Raw genomic sequence first — 18506 nt, 5'->3', positions numbered from 1 at the left:
AAAAACTAAATTACAATTTAGGATATGTATAAGAAAGGCTACATAACATATCTATAGCAAAATATACACAGAATTGTAATCAAATTATTATACAGTTTCTCAAATATAGAATATTGTTAAATAACAGAACAGTCATAACAACAGTAGCAAGTAACTCTGAGTTTGGGATATTTCAGTATCTACAAACTAAATTTCTGTCCAACTTAACAGAATAAACAACAGATATACAAAATGTGAAATAAAACAAGCAAATGTATCTCAAGTTCAGGAACTGAGCCAGGAATGCAACTGTTCAGTACTTCCGACATCGAAATTTAAAAAAAACGTACACAGAACATAACTGGTAGGATCTATCATTGAAGGTTGTTATACAAAAAAAACGTACACAGAACATAACTGGTAGGATCTATCATTGAAGGTTGTTATACAAATACAACATACAAAAGACCCAAGACCTACCTCTCAAAGCTGACATAAAATTGCTGAGTACTCTTAACTCTGAAAGGCAGTGTAAAGATAGGGTACAACAGGGTTAGCCATAACTCTTCAAAACAGATTATAAATATAATATTCAATATGATTAGTACACTGATATACCCATACACTACAAGTGGATAAACACTGATATAACTACACACTACATGTGCGTAAACACTAATAGAACTATACACTATATGTGGGTAAACACTAATAGAACTATACACTATAAGTGGATAAACACTGATATGACTATACACTATAAGTGGATAAACACTAATATGACTATACACTATAAGTGGATAAACACCGATATGACTATACACTACAAGTGGATAAACACTGATATAACTACACACTACATGTGGGTAAACACTAATATGACTATACACTACAAGTAAATAAACATTATTCCTTAACAATATCACTGACAGACATTCCAAGTTTAAAACTGGTCGTCTGGCACCAGTCTTCTCAAATTCAGCACCTGTCACATGTCAGATGGTAAAATTTATAGCTATTATCTACTGTTGTTTTTATTTGTTTCTGAATTTCATCCAAAGATACACAACAGCTATCTGCACTAGCCATCCCTAATTTAGCAGTGTAAGAAAGATACACAAGGGCTATCTGCACTGTCCATCCCTAATTTAGCAGTGTAAGAAAGATACACAAGGGCTATCTGCACTGTCCATCCCTAATTTAGCAGTGTAAGAAAGATACACAAGAGCTATCTGCACTGGCCATCCCTAATTTAGCAGTGTAAGAAAGATACACAAGGGCTATCTGCACTGGCCATCCCTAATTTAGCAGTGTAAGAAAGATACACAAGGGCTATCTGCACTGGCCATCCCTAATTTAGCAGTGTAAGAAAGATACACAAGGGCTATCTGCACTGGCCATCCCTAATTTAGCAGTGTAAGAAAGATACACAAGGGCTATCTGCACTGGCCATCCCTAATTTAGCAGTGTAAGAAAGATACACAAGGGCTATCTGCACTGTCCATCCCTAATTTAGCAGTGTAAGAAAGATACACAAGGGCTATCTGCACTGTCCATCCCTAATTTAGCAGTGTAAGAAAGATACACAAGGGCTATCTGCACTGTCCATCCCTAATTTAGCAGTGTAAGAAAGATACACAAGGGCTATCTGCACTGGCCATCCCTAATTTAGCAGTGTAAGAAAGATACACAAGGGCTATCTGCACTGGCCATCCCTAATTTAGCAGTGTAAGAAAGATACACAAGGGCTATCTGCACTGGCCATCCCTAATTTAGCAGTGTAAGAAAGATACACAAGGGCTATCTGCACTGGCCATCCCTAATTTAGCAGTGTAAGAAAGATACACAAGGGCTATCTGCACTGTCCATCCCTAATTTAGCAGTGTAAGAAAGATACACAAGGGCTATCTGCACTGTCCATCCCTAATTTAGCAGTGTAAGAAAGATACACAAGGGCTATCTGCACTGTCCATCCCTAATTTAGCAGTGTAAGAAAGATACACAAGGGCTATCTGCACTGTCCATCCCTAATTTAGCAGTGTAAGAAAGATACACAAGGGCTATCTGCACTGGCCATCCCTAATTTAGCAGTGTAAGAAAGATACACAAGGGCTATCTGCACTAGCCATCCCTAATTTAGCAGTGTAAGAAAGATACACAAGGGCTATCTGCACTGGCCATCCCTAATTTAGCAGTGTAAGAAAGATACACAAGGGCTATCTGCACTGGCCATCCCTAATTTAGCAGTGTAAGAAAGATACACAAGGGCTATCTGCACTGGCCATCCCTAATTTAGCAGTGTAAGAAAGATACACAAGGGCTATCTGCACTGTCCATCCCTAATTTAGCAGTGTAAGAAAGATACACAAGGGCTATCTGCACTGTCCATCCCTAATTTAGCAGTGTAAGAAAGATACACAAGGGCTATCTGCACTGGCCATCCCTAATTTAGCAGTGTAAGAAAGATACACAAGGGCTATCTGCACTGGCCATCCCTAATTTAGCAGTGTAAGAAAGATACACAAGGGCTATCTGCACTGGCCATCCCTAATTTAGCAGTGTAAGAAAGATACACAAGGGCTATCTGCACTGGCCATCCCTAATTTAGCAGTGTAAGAAAGATACACAAGGGCTATCTGCACTGGCCATCCCTAATTTAGCAGTGTAAGAAAGATACACAAGGGCTATCTGCACTGTCCATCCCTAATTTAGCAGTGTAAGAAAGATACACAAGGGCTATCTGCACTGTCCATCCCTAATTTAGCAGTGTAAGAAAGATACACAAGGGCTATCTGCACTGTCCATCCCTAATTTAGCAGTGTAAGAAAGATACACAAGGGCTATCTGCACTGTCCATCCCTAATTTAGCAGTGTAAGAAAGATACACAAGGCTATCTGCACTGGCCATCCCTAATTTAGCAGTGTAAGAAAGATACACAAGGCTATCTGCACTAGACATCCCTAATTTAGAAGTGTAAGAAAGATACACACAGGGCTATCTGCACTGGATACCATCCCTAATTTAGCAGTGTAAGAAAGATACACAAGGGCTATCTGTGCTAGCCATCCCTAATTTAGCAGTGTAAGAAAGATACACAAGGGCTATCTGCACTAGCCATCCCTAATTTAGCAGTGTAAGAAAGATACACAAGGGCTATCTGCACTGTCCATCCCTAATTTAGCTGTGTAAGAAAGATACACAAGAGCTACCTGCACTAGCCATCCATAATTTAGCAGTGTAAGAAAGATACACAAGGGCTATCTGCACTAGCCATCCCTAATTTAGCAGTGTAAGAAAGATACACAAGGGCTATCTGTGCTAGCCATCCCTAATTTAGCAGTGTAAGAAAGATACACAAGGGCTATCTGTGCTAGCCATCCCTAATTTAGCAGTGTAAGAAAGATACACAAGGGCTATCTGTGCTAGCCATCCCTAATTTAGCAGTGTAAGAAAGATACACAAGGGCTATCTGCACTGGCCATCCCTAATTTAGCAGTGTAAGAAAGATACACAAGGGCTATCTGCACTGTCCATCCCTAATTTAGCAGTGTAAGAAAGATACACAAGGGCTATCTGCACTATCCATCCCTAATTTAGCAGTGTAAGAAAGATACACAAGGGCTACCTGCACTATCCATCCCTAATTTAGCAGTGTAAGAAAGATACACAAGGGCTACCTGCACTATCCATCCCTAATTTAGCAGTGTAAGAAAGATACACAAGGGCTATCTGTGCTAGCCATCCCTAATTTAGCAGTGTAAGAAAGATACACAAGGGCTATCTGCACTGGCCATCCCTAATTTAGCAGTGTAAGAAAGATACACAAGGGCTATCTGCACTGTCCATCCCTAATTTAGCAGTGTAAGAAAGATACACAAGGGCTATCTGCACTATCCATCCCTAATTTAGCAGTGTAAGAAAGATACACAAGGGCTACCTGCACTATCCATCCCTAATTTAGCAGTGTAAGAAAGATACACAAGGGCTACCTGCACTATCCATCCCTAATTTAGCAGTGTAAGACTAGAGGGAAGGGGCTCGTCATCACCACCAACTCTTGGGCTATTCTTTACCAATGAATAGTGGGATTGACTGTCACATTATAACATCCCCACGGCTGAAAGGGGTGGATTACGAGTTGAACGCCTTAACCCATCTGGCCATGCCGGGCCTTATCTAATGTTAACTGGTGGTCCTAAATGCTAACGCCCTCTCATGGGTTAAATGTGAACTAAGATTTACAAAAATGATGTACCAAAGATAAGTCTTAACAATAAAACTTTCAGATGCTTATCTAATACCAGAAGAAAAGTTTTTTAGACATAACAAGTTTCTTTACCTTACATGGAAAATTCAACCCATTTATGGACTTTGATGGGGAACACTATGCAATCTAACTTCATTTGAGCATGTAAAAATGGAGTAGTTAAAGTTTATTAAGCAAAAAGCCACGTAATGAGGTGTGTTCTGTGCTCATCATTGGTATCAAAATCTAATTTTTAGTATTATAAGCCTTCAAACTTACCACTGAGCAATTTTTAAAAGTTTCTGTACATGTAAGACTAAGTCATCAAGACCATAGACATACCATAACAAACTTGTAAGACTGGTCAAGATCTTCACCCATGGTGTGATTCTGCCCAAACTGTAGTTGTGGTACAACAGTGGCTTCACTCCGATGTTGTTGATAAAGTAAATAGTTAGTATCTGTTATGGGACTTTTGGTCAGGGATGAGCCGTGTTGAAGGCCTGGAGACACTGCAGAAGTAGGATCACTATATGACTGACCTGATGAACTGTTGGTATGATACGGAATCTGTGAAGGTTGAAACTGTTTATTATGCAAGATTTATATTTTATTTTAAAATCTACTATAAATATTTTTAACAATGAACACTCATTTTGTTTGAAATATTAAAGTTTTAGTGGTTGGTACAAAGGTTTCATATACCTCCAAGGAGTTACACTTGTAAATGACAGATATATTGACTTTTATACAATTTTTTCTGTCCATCCTAGAGAATGACTTTTACTAAGAAACACCATCACCTCTTGAGAATATATTATTCATTTCTCAATTTTCGATCATTTCCTTTGTTTTGTACTGCTTAGTTTTTACACAGACCTTAGCTGTCACCCTTTATGATAAATTATTAATGAAACAGCCATAAAGTAAGTTTCGATATGATTGGATAAAGCAAGAATGACCGTTATGTCTCAGTAAATAAAATTGTCTAAGAAGTTCCAAGTTGAAGATCCTATAGCACTGATCATAGACATTCAATGGTAAGTTGAGAACAAAAGACACACCCAGCAATGTTTCCATACTTTCTTTAAACATTCTTTATATTTATGAAAGTATTTATGTGTTAGAGCATGTCTCTTAAAGAAATCTTCAATACTAAACCTAATTGAATGTAGGTAGGCAATACAAAATATTTTATAACTTAAACCTTTATTTATTGAATATAAATTTTATATTGATTTTACCCAGTTTAAACAACATACATAAATAAACTAACATTTTCTAACTGCAACTGTGCTAAGTTTTAACAGAGAGCCATTATGACCACTCCCAGTGAAAGTAGAGAATTTTCATTATTTTATTTACCCAAGTATATATCTATGTAATGTTTTTCATCAGTCAAGAAATAATGCTTACACAAATTCCACTTAATTACAACCACTAGAAGCTGTTTATCATATTAAATAAAGAATAATTTGAAAATTACTTTAAAAACAAACTATCTGAAAATGTGAAGAATAACCTCATGTAAAAACAATTAATTATTGAATGTAACTCATTACTGGTTCTGACAGTTAATCAGCAAATTCGACTAATCACCAAGGTCGAGTTTTATATGTCATAAAAATTAACAACTATTTAAGTAAGTTCTGGAGACTTATATTTTAAACTGTCATAAAAAAATTAAAACTATTTAAGTTCTGGACATTATTATATTTTAAACTATAATAAAAAATTACAACTATTTGTGTAAGTTCTGGAAACTATTACATTTTAAACTACTTTTCCTTGAGACAAGTAAAGTGTGCTAAGTACAACACAAAACCTCACACAGGTACATTAACCCTTTTGAGACGGATCAAGGGTGAAAAGCCGTGTCATACTATTTGTTGACTGATACAGAGAACACCAAGTGCTCCATTCTATGGATCATTATGTTCATTGATACTACATCATATAACAGTTTTATTTCATGAATACCATTCTTTGGAAACAGCCAAAACATAACAAGACTGTGCTACTTAATGGTTAGGAATTTTGAATGTTGCTTGGTTTACAATGACTTGAAACTGCTGCTCTTTTAGTGTATGCTAATCATTCTTGTAAAATACAATAAACTTCCTGTACTGCTGGACACTGGACTTACTTGTTGAAGACTGAGAGAATACCTGTACTTATACATGTTATTCAGATATCTTACTTATAGAAATATTGAGCTTTATTGGTAGGTGAAGAACTACTCAGAAATCTTACCTGTGAATGTGCTTGGTTTTCTACATAGTCATGATGTGAACTCTGGTTGGACTGTTGTTGGTGATAAACACTGAATGATGGCTGGTAAAGTGAGTAATTATTCAATGATAAAGCATTAGTACCCATGGTCAGACCCTAAATCAGACAGTAAATACATACTCATCACGAACTCTAAAACAAGTCTAATTCATGTACAAAATATTAATTTGTAGCATTAATACCGAATGAAGAAATGTATTGTGTGATAAAATACAAATTTACAAAAACGACTCTTTAGTCCAGCAGTGACATCTAACTACAGTGTAACGTGCATACAACTGAACTTTCCTACAATGAATGCACAAAAAGTGCAACTACAAACACAATGATGAAATCAAGATATATGCGAGTCAAGTACGTTATATTAAAATTATCTTTAATTTGCAAATCACAAAGTCACAATAGTACAGCATATATCAGAACAATTCTGACAGTTTCACTTTGCATATAGGTAATGTGATGGCACTAAAAATTCATTGCTTTCAGAAATCGTAAGCAACAGCCCTCTCTGATACAAAGACATTCATACAATCAGATCATTACAATGTGTTCAAATTGGACATTTAGACCTTCTGATACAAAGATATTCATACAATAAGATCATAACAGTGTGTTGAAATTGGACATTTAGACCTTCTGAGACAAAGACATTCATACAATCAAATCATAACAGTGTGTTCAAATTGGACATTTAGACCTTCTGAGACAAAGACATTCATACAATCAGATCATTACAATGTGTTCAAATTGGACATTTAAACCTTCTGAGACAAAGACATTCATACAATCAGATCATTACAATGTGTTCAAATTGGACATTTAGACCTTCTGATACAAAGATATTCATACAATAAGATCATAACAGTGTGTTGAAATTGGACATTTAGACCTTCTGATACAAAGATATTCATACAATAAGATCATAACAGTGTGTTCAAATTGGACATTTAGACCTTCTGAGACAAAGACATTCATACAATCAGATCATAACAGTGTGTTGAAATTGGACATTTAGACCTTCTGAGACAAAGACATTCATACAATCAGATCATAACAATGTGTTCAAATTGGACATTTAGACCTTCTGAGACAAAGATATTCATACAATCAGATCATAACAGTGTGTTCAAATTGGACATTTAGACCTTCTGAGACAAAGACATTTATACAATCAGATCATAACAATGTGTTCAAATTGGACATTTAGACCTTCTGAGACAAAGATATTCATACAATAAGATCATAACAGTGTGTTCAAATTGGACATTTAAACCTTCTGAGACAAATATATTCATACAATCAGATCATAACAATGTGTTCAAATTGGACATTTAGACCTTCTGAGACAAAGATATTCATACAATCAGATCATAACAATGTGTTCAAATTGGACATTTAGACCTTCTGAGACAAAGATATTCATACAATCAGATCATAACAATGTGTTCAAATTGGACATTTAGACCTTCTGAGACAAAGACATTCATACAATCAGATCATAACAATGTGTTCAAATTGGACATTTAGACCTTCTGAGACAAAGATATTCATACAATCAGATCATAACAGTGTGTTCAAATTGGACATTTAGACCTTCTGAGACAAAGATATTCATACAATAAGATCATAACAGTGTGTTCAAATTGGACATTTAGACCTTCTGAGACAAAGATATTCATACAATCAGATCATAACAATGTGTTCAAATTGGACATTTAGACCTTCTGAGACAAAGATATTCATACAATAAGATCATAACAGTGTGTTCAAATTGGACATTTAGACCTTCTGAGACAAAGATATTCATACAATCAGATCATAACAGTGTGTTGAAATTGGACGTTTAGACCTTCTGAGACAAAGATATCTTTGTACTTAACGGCACTGAGAAAACAAAAATAAACAGAACAATTTGGGGCATTATGACAATCCAAAAAAAATCAGTTACTAATCATAACCCAGACATGGTAACAAAGCAAATCAGCTACTAATCATAACCCAGACATGATAACAAAGAAAATCAGCTACTAATCATAACTCAGACATGGTAACAAAGAAAGACATACTGTAGCAGATGAATACCTATGAACATAAAGATCAGTGACAACTGACCTGTACCAAGCAACAGTATATAACACAACCATGAAACAGCATATAGCATAACCATGACCTGAACCAGTAAACAGTATGTAACATGATCATGACCTGTATCAGTAAACAATATGTAACATGATCATGACCTGTACCAGGGAACAATATGTAACATGATCATGACCTGTACCAGGGAACAATATGTAACATGATCATGACCTGAACCAGTAAACAGTATGTAACATGATCATGATCTGAACCAGTAAACTGTATGTAACATGATCATGATCTGAACCAGTAAACAGTATGCAACATAACCATGACCTGTACCAGTAAACAATATGTAACACGAACACAAAGGATCTCCTTCTGGAAGTATAACAGAAGTTGTTTTCTTGACAGAAAAATAATATCAACAGTAACAATGTGTAGAAACAGTTCCTGAAACTGTATGAACGGTGCTTAAAGCCATATGAACAGTGCATAGCCAGGTAAAAACTAGCATTATGTAGTGACAACTAATTAAGTATAAGTGTATTTTGACAAATATAACAATTCTTATGACTTTTTCTATGCATCAGTTGGTGGAATAAGTTCAAAAACTGGAACACTTTGTCTTACGAACCTATTTCAAAGTAATTAATGATAATCACTGGACACTTTGACAAGGTCAAAGTAGTGGTGATGAGTGGATACACAGATAAAGAAAATCTACTTATAGTCAGACCATTGTTCTGGACCATTTACACTACAGAAATAACAGCTTTGTAGGGAAGAAAGTTGAAATTGGTATTGGTTTCCTGAGATAAGGTTACCAGTCATATTTTCTATTCAACCATCTTATACCTCAAGCAGGTGGATGATGGAATACATATTCATACTTTTCTATATAACGACATACCTGTCAGGTCACCAGATGTAGTGTCTATGTTGAAACAGGGACTGGGAAACAACTGTTCTTGTGAAACAAAACGGTTATGCAAAACTACAGAGAGGAGGGGGTGTGCTTATTGTGTTTCTTGTTTACAATGTAAACTAAGCTGCAAAGCTACCATCATGATGCACGACTATTAGTTGGGTCATAAATGAGCATGGTGATATGAAATGAAGAATAAATAGTAGTGAAGTTCCAACAGCATATTAATATAATACACTTAACCATCAGTGAACAATGCTGAAAACTTAAGTGCAGTCACATAAGCCTGACGATTTAAAATTAACATCAAATTAGGAATCCTCAAATTAGAACTGAAAGATCAGTTGTTTTTTGTACATATTAAACTTCAGAAGTTTTCTACACATCATGAGACACACTAGTGTGAAACAAATATTGTTTAGTTCGATTGTTACTACCAAATCACAGTTTTACTTGTATTACAAACATCAGTTTGTCATGAGAATTTGTTTTTTCTACAGTTACACACAAAGTTACACAATGGGTAATCTGTTCAGTTCCACCATGGTTATCAAAATCTGGTTACTAGTGTCATAAATCAGCAGACATACCACTATGCCATTGGGTGGCAACTTCAGAAATAAACTTAAACTGAAAACATTTATAATGTTTATATTTTCTTCATCAAATTCAAAAGAACAGATTGATAATGACCTAGTAATTAAACATGTAACAAAACCAGTTTTAACACCCAAAACCAGCAAAATATTGGAAAAACCATAAGGCCTAACAAATGTTCTAAAAACAAGTTACCTGCAGTTTTTTTATTCCACATTAATCTTGCATTTAAAACAGTGAATATTAAAGTACTATTCTGTAAACATAAGTAGCAGTTCATACATTGTTTTAGCTCTCATCATCCAGCTCAACTGACAATTACTGGTATTATCACAAATCTTACTCGAGAGTGACTTCTGTGACACGAGATAAAAAGTAAATGTTATTTTCAGACACCTCTGTTCTCAAGCTGCAGTAAAAAATTATGAGGAATGTGTAAAAAAAACAAAACGTCTGTGGTTTACTTGTTTATATACAAATGTAGCTGACATACTTGTACACACTAATAATAAAGAAATCATCAGATTTGGCACTTTACTTGCTATGTCAAATAATGTATTGAATACTAATTATTTTCTGATATATATTTAAAAATCTTTAGTGATATTGTCATTAGAATTACCACTTTTTGTAGTCCTAATACATCATTAAAGCATAGTTCAGGCATTAAATAAACATATGGCTTTCTCATTGAATAACAAAACAAGAAAGTGAACCACAACTAAATGTTAATATTTGTGTCACAACTTGTTAACTTTTCAACCTCATCTTTCAGTTGCTTGTCTAAAACGTCACAGTGCACACATCTGAGAAGTATGGAAACTAGTTAACACTAAAAATGTTGCATAAATACATTAGAGGAATTTTTTATGTAAATAATACACAATCTGTTAAAATAAACAATGTGTGTCACATAAGTGTTGTCAATAACAAAATGTAAAGGATACACTTAAATACATAAATTACTTTACAAACATCAAACTGAGTTTTGCCACAAACATCCATTCACCTACAAAATCTTGTTTATATATCTATGCAGTTTCTGAAAATAGGGTGTATATTGAATAAATGTTATCTTCCTGTGAGTGAAACTTAAGGTTATAACAACAAAAATGTTTGTTTTTCCACAAGAACAGTCTGAGAAATGAAACTATGGACTGTAAATGTTAGCTTTTGATGAGAAAAGTCTACTTGGAGTTTAAGATTTAACAAACATAAAAGAAGAAATTAACTGTCTGTAGGAAAGAGTTTGGAAAAAAATACATGAAGCTTCACCAAAAGATGTTGTCTGCATTTCAGGTTATCAAACAGTAGATCTAAAGATGCAGAGGGGGCATATTAGAATGAGACTACTACCAAATAGCAAAACACATTTCAGCAGAAAGAACCATAGACTTTATAAGCCATCTCTGGTCTCAACCCTACCTCCACTGTAAATTGGGGAGTTTCATATCTTGGGGGGGTGTAACATACTTTCTGTTGCTGTTTTGAAGAATGAAGGCCATGATGTCGTATATTACTGCTTCCAATTACCAGGTTGCTGGAGTTATGATGGTATCTATGTTGGGACGAGGGTGAAGGGGACGGACCTGGACTATTATGACGGCTTCCTCCACAATCCATTCTTGCTGCTGACTGGACAAGTCCACTCCCATGGACACTTGGACCTTAATAAAAAAACACAAAACATTTTTTACAAACAAATACATCATTTCTTATTCATACTTTCATTCAATATAATAAACATTAATTCAGAAATACAGATAATGTAATATTTCTCCATTAAACAAACACTCATCATCATTTAAAATGTGTAAAATAAAAAAATAGCTAAAATAGAGAATAGTTGAAAGCTGTGTTATTAAAAGTAACTATGAGACTTCTTTAGATGAACTGTTTCTTAAACACTTTATTCTCAAGGAAATTTCACGACTAAGTAGAACAAATTATTTATTGATTGTTACTGGATATTAAGTTTGGAATGTTGTGTTTCTTTAGAGCCAGCTCTTCCACTTCTTCATGTTTCTAATTCCATCATTTATTGAAGTTCAAAATACTGATATTTATGTTGTAATGTTCATTAATGTTAATACCAAGTACTGGACAGGCACGGACTTACTGTCTTTTGTTTTTTTTGCAGGTGATAAAATTTGTTTTCCAACTGTTTGAAAGTTTTGTTTTCGACTACTGTGATTGTTCAAGTTTAACAAGTTCTCTTCAACTCTGGTTGTAGCAGAATTTGTATTTGTTACATACTAATAAGTATAGTAGTAGCATCATACTTGGCACCATATCTTTCACTTCATGTTATTACTAAGTAAGGAGTTTCCTCATACAATTAAACAGACTTCTTATATACAAGTTATACCCAGAAAGAGTTCACTTGTTGATTTTAAAGTTCTTACAGATACCAAACTTCCTTCTTGGCTGGTGTATGCAATTATTGTTTATTCTATGAGAGAGACCGTCTGTGAGAAGGTTTTAGAATACACACTAATTTGCCAGCCGTAATCCTTACAAGGTTAGTGCAACAATCATATCCACATAATTCATATTCATCCTCAGTCCCCTTAAATAAAACTTGGTGATACTGAGCAATAATGGATGTTCTTTCTGGCTTTCCTTACTGAAATGTATCATCATATACCAGTAGAAATACTTCTAACTAAGTTTGAATGCTGAAAAAACAAAAGTATAAAAATGAGTACACAGACTAGAAACTGTTGAGTTATGACAATCACAACTCAAAACGTAAGTTTGACACCAAACACCACCATCAACTGATTCTCATAATAATTCACACACATATTAGCCACAAAATACACAAGTTTGACACCAAATAACACCATTAACTGATTCTCGTGATAATTCACACGATATTAGCCACAGAAGGCACAAGTCTGACACCAAACACCACCATCAACTGATTCTCATGATAATTCACACACATATTAGCCACAAAATACACAAGTTTGGCGCCAAATAACACCATAAACTGATTCTTGTGATAATTCACACACATATTAGCCACAGAAGACACAAGTTTGACACCAAATAACACCATCAACTGATTCTTGTGATAATTCACACACATATTAGCCACAGAAGACACAAGTTTGACATCAAATAACACCATCAACTGATTCTTGTGATAATTCACACACATATTAGCCACAGAAGACACAAGTTTGACACCAAACAACTTCTTAACTGAAATTCCTCTGCTTTTTCTTTAATTGCAAGCTCATTTTTATACCAAAAATTATTTATTCAGGAAATATGTAGGTTGTTTTGATAAGACAGAAGGAAGATGTTTGATACTTTTTCTTGAGATCTAGATTGCTGAACCACATCAAGCCAAGAGCTTAAACTTAAGAGCCAACATGGAGAAGTTAAAGTAAAACAGTTTAGCAATAAAACATGTTTGAAATGTCCTAGATGTGTTTGTGAATGTGATGGTTTAAGTGTAGTGATTAAATTAAACAGTGGGTCCAGGTAGAATGAGGGAAGAACTTATTTGAAGATCTCCTGATCAAGTTGTCATGCCAGTTAAATTGGTGATTCATCAGTTAATTAGTGTAATGACAGCAAAACATTAAACAATGGGTACAATAAAATTATCTTTAAGAGGGGAACTAAAATCAAACATAAGAAATCATTAGTTTTCTTTGTAAAACTAACAGCACAATAAAGCCCAAAGATAAAGTGCTGAAGCAGATACATTGCACAATCATGTCCCTAGATATTCTCAAATTAAAAATGTAATCTCTACAATGAAGAGTAATTATAAGTAAGGTGGTATATAATTCATAGTATGGTACCATCATACTATAATCCATACAGATTTCACCATATTATATTTTGATTAATATTTAGTTTTTTTCAATATGGAACTCATGCCAAGCTTCATTCATTGAAATCTAAGATAAATAACCCTAAATCAGCAATTTCCTGAATGTCTTTCCTTTCCTGACCATCCAAAGCTCCACACTAAAGGATGCTGGACTGGCTCAGGTGGCAAGTGTTAGTTTCCATTAGTTGCTTATATACCTCAATGAACATTATGCTGAATGCCTTATATGCTTCAACAAACATCATGTTGAGCACCCTATTGCTTATCTACCCGAGATCACTAAACTGAATGCCTCATTTTTTTATATGCCTCAATGAACATTAAGCTGAATGCCCCAAGACTTATATGCTTCAATGAACATTAAGCTGAATGCCCCCAAGGCTTATATGCTTCAATGAACATTAAGCTGAATGCCCCAAGACTTATATGCCTCAATGAACATTAAGTTGAATGCCTTACCCCCCAACAAAGACTTTTTGGCACATCATTAAATATTAATCTTTATTGCACTCATAGTTATTAACATTTTTAAATATGAAATACCAAAATCAATCTTTAAAAGTAGTGATACCAATTCATTTGTTTTAACTAAGAAAATAACAAATATGCATGTTCTGTGCCATGAAAGAAGCAGAAATTACAAATGTTTTTCTTTCTTTCTCGACAAGTTATCAAAGATGAAACAACACTCACCAATAACATGTGTGTGCTGTTGCTGAGGTGTTAAAGGAACTTGATGAGTATAACTAACTATGTTAGACTGGGAAAGACTAAGCTGATTGTAAGACAAGCCTGATTGGTCTTCCACATCCACTGATGTTGCCAAAGGTGAAGGGAAATGAAGATTGGTTAAATCTGGCAAGGAACCTGTGTTATTAGATATGGGTACGTAAATTAAGTTGCTTTCTTCTTGGTAAAGATAAGTGCTAAAAGAAAGAAATTGAAAAACAGTGCATAGTTAGCAAATGGGAATAAAAAATGGAAGATCTTTCAAGTATCATTTCTAACACTTTAGATAAAAATTTAAAATTTAGCCCTTTGAGCCTAATGGCAAGTATATTGCCATAACACTTTTGCAAAGGACTCCTGCAAAGGATAGTTGTGCAACAATAGACACAATAACTCTGAGCTTTCTTAAACTATTCTCACAAACTGGTAAGATTTTGTTAATGATTATAAGTATCTTATACATAAAAAAAAATCATATTACTTTAATTAAGTCTTTCAACTAAAAGTATGTTACTTATTTATTGTAGTTATTTGCACTGAAACACTTAATAGTTCAAGTGTAAAATGCTTTTCCTTTTACGTATAAAAATACTTTTCTCCATCTATTATTTTTCATATTTCATTTCATAACCTCGAGAACCTCTTAATGTATGTGATTTTTTAAGGTACATGTTTTTTCTCTACCATATCACTAAGTGGAAATATTATAATCAATAATAAGTGGAATGAAATGTTTAAAATTAATAAATAGAAAGATGAACATATATTTTAATGTTTTTAATCTTATTTACATTATGTTTCTAAATTTGTCTTTTTCTTTCTCTCTCACATATAATTTCTAATGTTTTATTTTTCTTTCCTGTCATTATTATTCATCTTGACGGAAGGCAATGGTGTCCTAGGGTTGTATTACAGTATCTTCGGCACAGATGTGTAAGCCTTGAGATCTGGGGCAGTGTTTAAAGTAAATTTAAAAAATGTTTCTTATCCTTTCAATTATACATTTTAAAACACAAATAACACGCCATTAACTAAAATATAAAACTAAGGCCTAAATACAACTTAAGTGTCTCTAACTATAGCATACTTTAAAAACAACTGTAAGTGGTGTCATGGGCAATGCAGTCAATAATACTACTGACAGTTACATCTACCCAAGACAATAATACTACTGACAGTTACATCTACCCAAGACAATAATACTACTGACAGTTACATCTACCGAAGACAATAATACTACTGACAGTTACATCTACCGAAGACAATAATACTACTGACAGTTACATCTACCCAAGACAATAATACTACTGACAGTTACATCTACCGAAGACAATAATACTACTGACAGTTACATCTACCCAAGACAATAATACTACTGACAGTTACATCTACCCGAAGACAATAAGTGAATTTCACACAACTGTTGTTGAACCACAGTGCAAAATGAGCTATTCCTTATGATTACAAACACATGCATCAAATAAGTACATGTGGAATGTTAATCTCAAAGCTATGTATAGAAGGAGAACATGACACCAGTTGGAGACTGGAAAACTTTATCTATAATTTTATCCAAACTCAGCCAAAAAACTTTGAAACGTGTCAACAGGGCAAGTAAACATACTTATTGTATATTCATAATTTAAGGACAGATGTTATGTGATTCAATATACAGTGTGTGAAAGATGTGATATTTCATGCATCTTGACAACAGAACTGAAGTTTATGTTTTAAAAGTTTCCTATGAAACAAAGGAATCAAACCTTAGATAACATAAAACTTTGAATCACAGTATACATTATGTCAATTTCATTAATATACCTCGAGAGTAAATTTATTTAGTTAAATTTCAAATGTAACTCGGTCACTTGCGTAGAAACAGATTTAAAGGCTTATGTAGTGCAAAAAGAGTTAATATAAATTAATAATCCATAAAAAGCAACATGTCTGAAACATTGATATGCAAAAACGGCTCGTTTGGGTTGAGAAAATATTTTACATAGAAGAGCGAACAACGTTTCGACCTTCTTCGGTCATCGTCAGGTTCACAAAGAAAGAGGTAACTGACCGGAAGCTGACCACATGTTTGAAAGGGGTTGTGTAACTGTGTGTCGAAATGTAGAGGGCGGTATTAGATGTTTGAATATATAATTTTATTTATTTTATTATATTAATATAGGTATAAAGGCGTTCCTTTATATTGGTTTATTTTGGGTTTACGTTGTTGTATATGTAAGAACGACAGAGACAAAAAGATCTGCCACAACAAAAAACTAGAAAAACTAAGATGCAAACAACAGAAAATACATCACGACAAACCATTGACTAACCTCATAATTAACAGATCCGACCGGCAATTAAACACAGACGAGATACATCTACTTAACAAAGGACTCAACTGCAATAGCACCTAGGTACATTCCAACCATAGAAATCAAAACATGTTTAGAAGACCTAGCCAGGAGACTTGTGATACTTTCTACAGAAAACAAAAACAAGGAAACAACCAACAAAAAGAAGACAACTTAGGCAATTTTATTGACATCCAACAGCCAAACTTCCCAGGTAAAATTAAAAATTTATATTTTCCAGAAACACCTAAAACAACATCTTAAACGATTTTTCAAAGAATTTTCTCACAAAACCATCAACATAATTTCACAAAACAGAAAACTAAAAACAATCTTACAAAAGAGACATTAATTCCATTAAAAAACCTAAAACAAGACAAAACATAAAAATTCTAAAAGCAGATAAAGGTAACGCTATAGTCATAATGAACACGAATGAATACATCCAAAAATGAAGAACATCCTATCAGACACGAACAAATTTAAACCAATACACACAAATCCAACAAAGACACACTAAACACAACTAAACAAATTACTACTACAAATGAAAAAATCCAACACAATTTCACAAACACATTATTCCTACCTACGTAAAACCGACTCATGCACACCGCAAATATACGGTATCCCCAAACCTCATAAACCAGATTGTCCATTACGACCAATAATGTCCACATATGAATCATTTAATTACAATCTTGGTAAATACATAGCATGGGCATTCTCCAAATATGTAACATCAGTCAGCTCATTCATCAAAGACTCTTTTAATTTCAAGTCTAATCTAAATCAACTTAATCATAAAGCCTTAATGGCTAGTTTCGATGTTATATCCCTCTTTACAGAAGTTTCAACCACTGAAGCCTGCATGATAGCCTTAGAACTCTATATCCGAGACCCTAACCCAACTATATAGACATTCCCAGCAACCAATTAGAAACCCTCAGAGAATTCACCACGATGAAGACAAACTTCATGTTCAACAACCAAAACTAAATACAAACAAATGGCCTAAGCATGGGCAACCCAGTATCACCAGTTCTAGCCAATATTTTTATGACACAAGTTGAAACACAAGCAATTAACACAGCATTACATCCACCACTATACTGGTACAGATATGTGGATGACATGGTTGCAGGATTCACATCTACAGAACACACACTTAATTTTTCCAATCACATTAACTCTATATATCCCAACATTAACTTCACATGTGAACAGGAAGAAAGCAATCAAATATCATTTCTTAACCTCAAAATTACAAGAACCGACACACAATTCAAAACAGAAATCCACCGATAAATCACCCATACTGGACTATACATTCCTTGGGACACAGCGCATGAAACAAAACAAAAACTCAACATAGTAAGAAACCAAATAAACACAGCCATAAAACTATGCTCACCAGATAAAGTTAACAATGAATGAGACAAAATAAAACA

General features: G+C 34.1%; 1 protein-coding gene across 1 annotated transcript in view; it reads right to left on the bottom strand.

The window, feature by feature from the left end:
- LOC143239977 (uncharacterized) overlaps positions 1-18506 on the bottom strand; it is a 40915-nt gene that overhangs the window by 7864 nt on the left and 14545 nt on the right. The window contains exons 2-5 of the mRNA XM_076481698.1: positions 14669-14901; positions 11548-11789; positions 6480-6614; positions 4569-4796 (exon numbers count right to left, since the gene is read on the bottom strand). Of these exons, the coding sequence (XP_076337813.1) occupies positions 4569-4796; positions 6480-6614; positions 11548-11745 (561 nt within the window). The 5' untranslated portion in view covers positions 11746-11789; positions 14669-14901. The remainder of the gene's footprint in view (positions 1-4568; positions 4797-6479; positions 6615-11547; positions 11790-14668; positions 14902-18506) is intronic.

The sequence above is a fragment of the Tachypleus tridentatus genome, chromosome 13, assembly GCF_004210375.1.
Source record: "Tachypleus tridentatus isolate NWPU-2018 chromosome 13, ASM421037v1, whole genome shotgun sequence".
Lineage (NCBI taxonomy): Eukaryota > Metazoa > Arthropoda > Merostomata > Xiphosura > Limulidae > Tachypleus > Tachypleus tridentatus.
Note: the sequence above shows the minus strand (reverse complement) of the source record. Positions and strands in the feature narration are given on the sequence as shown.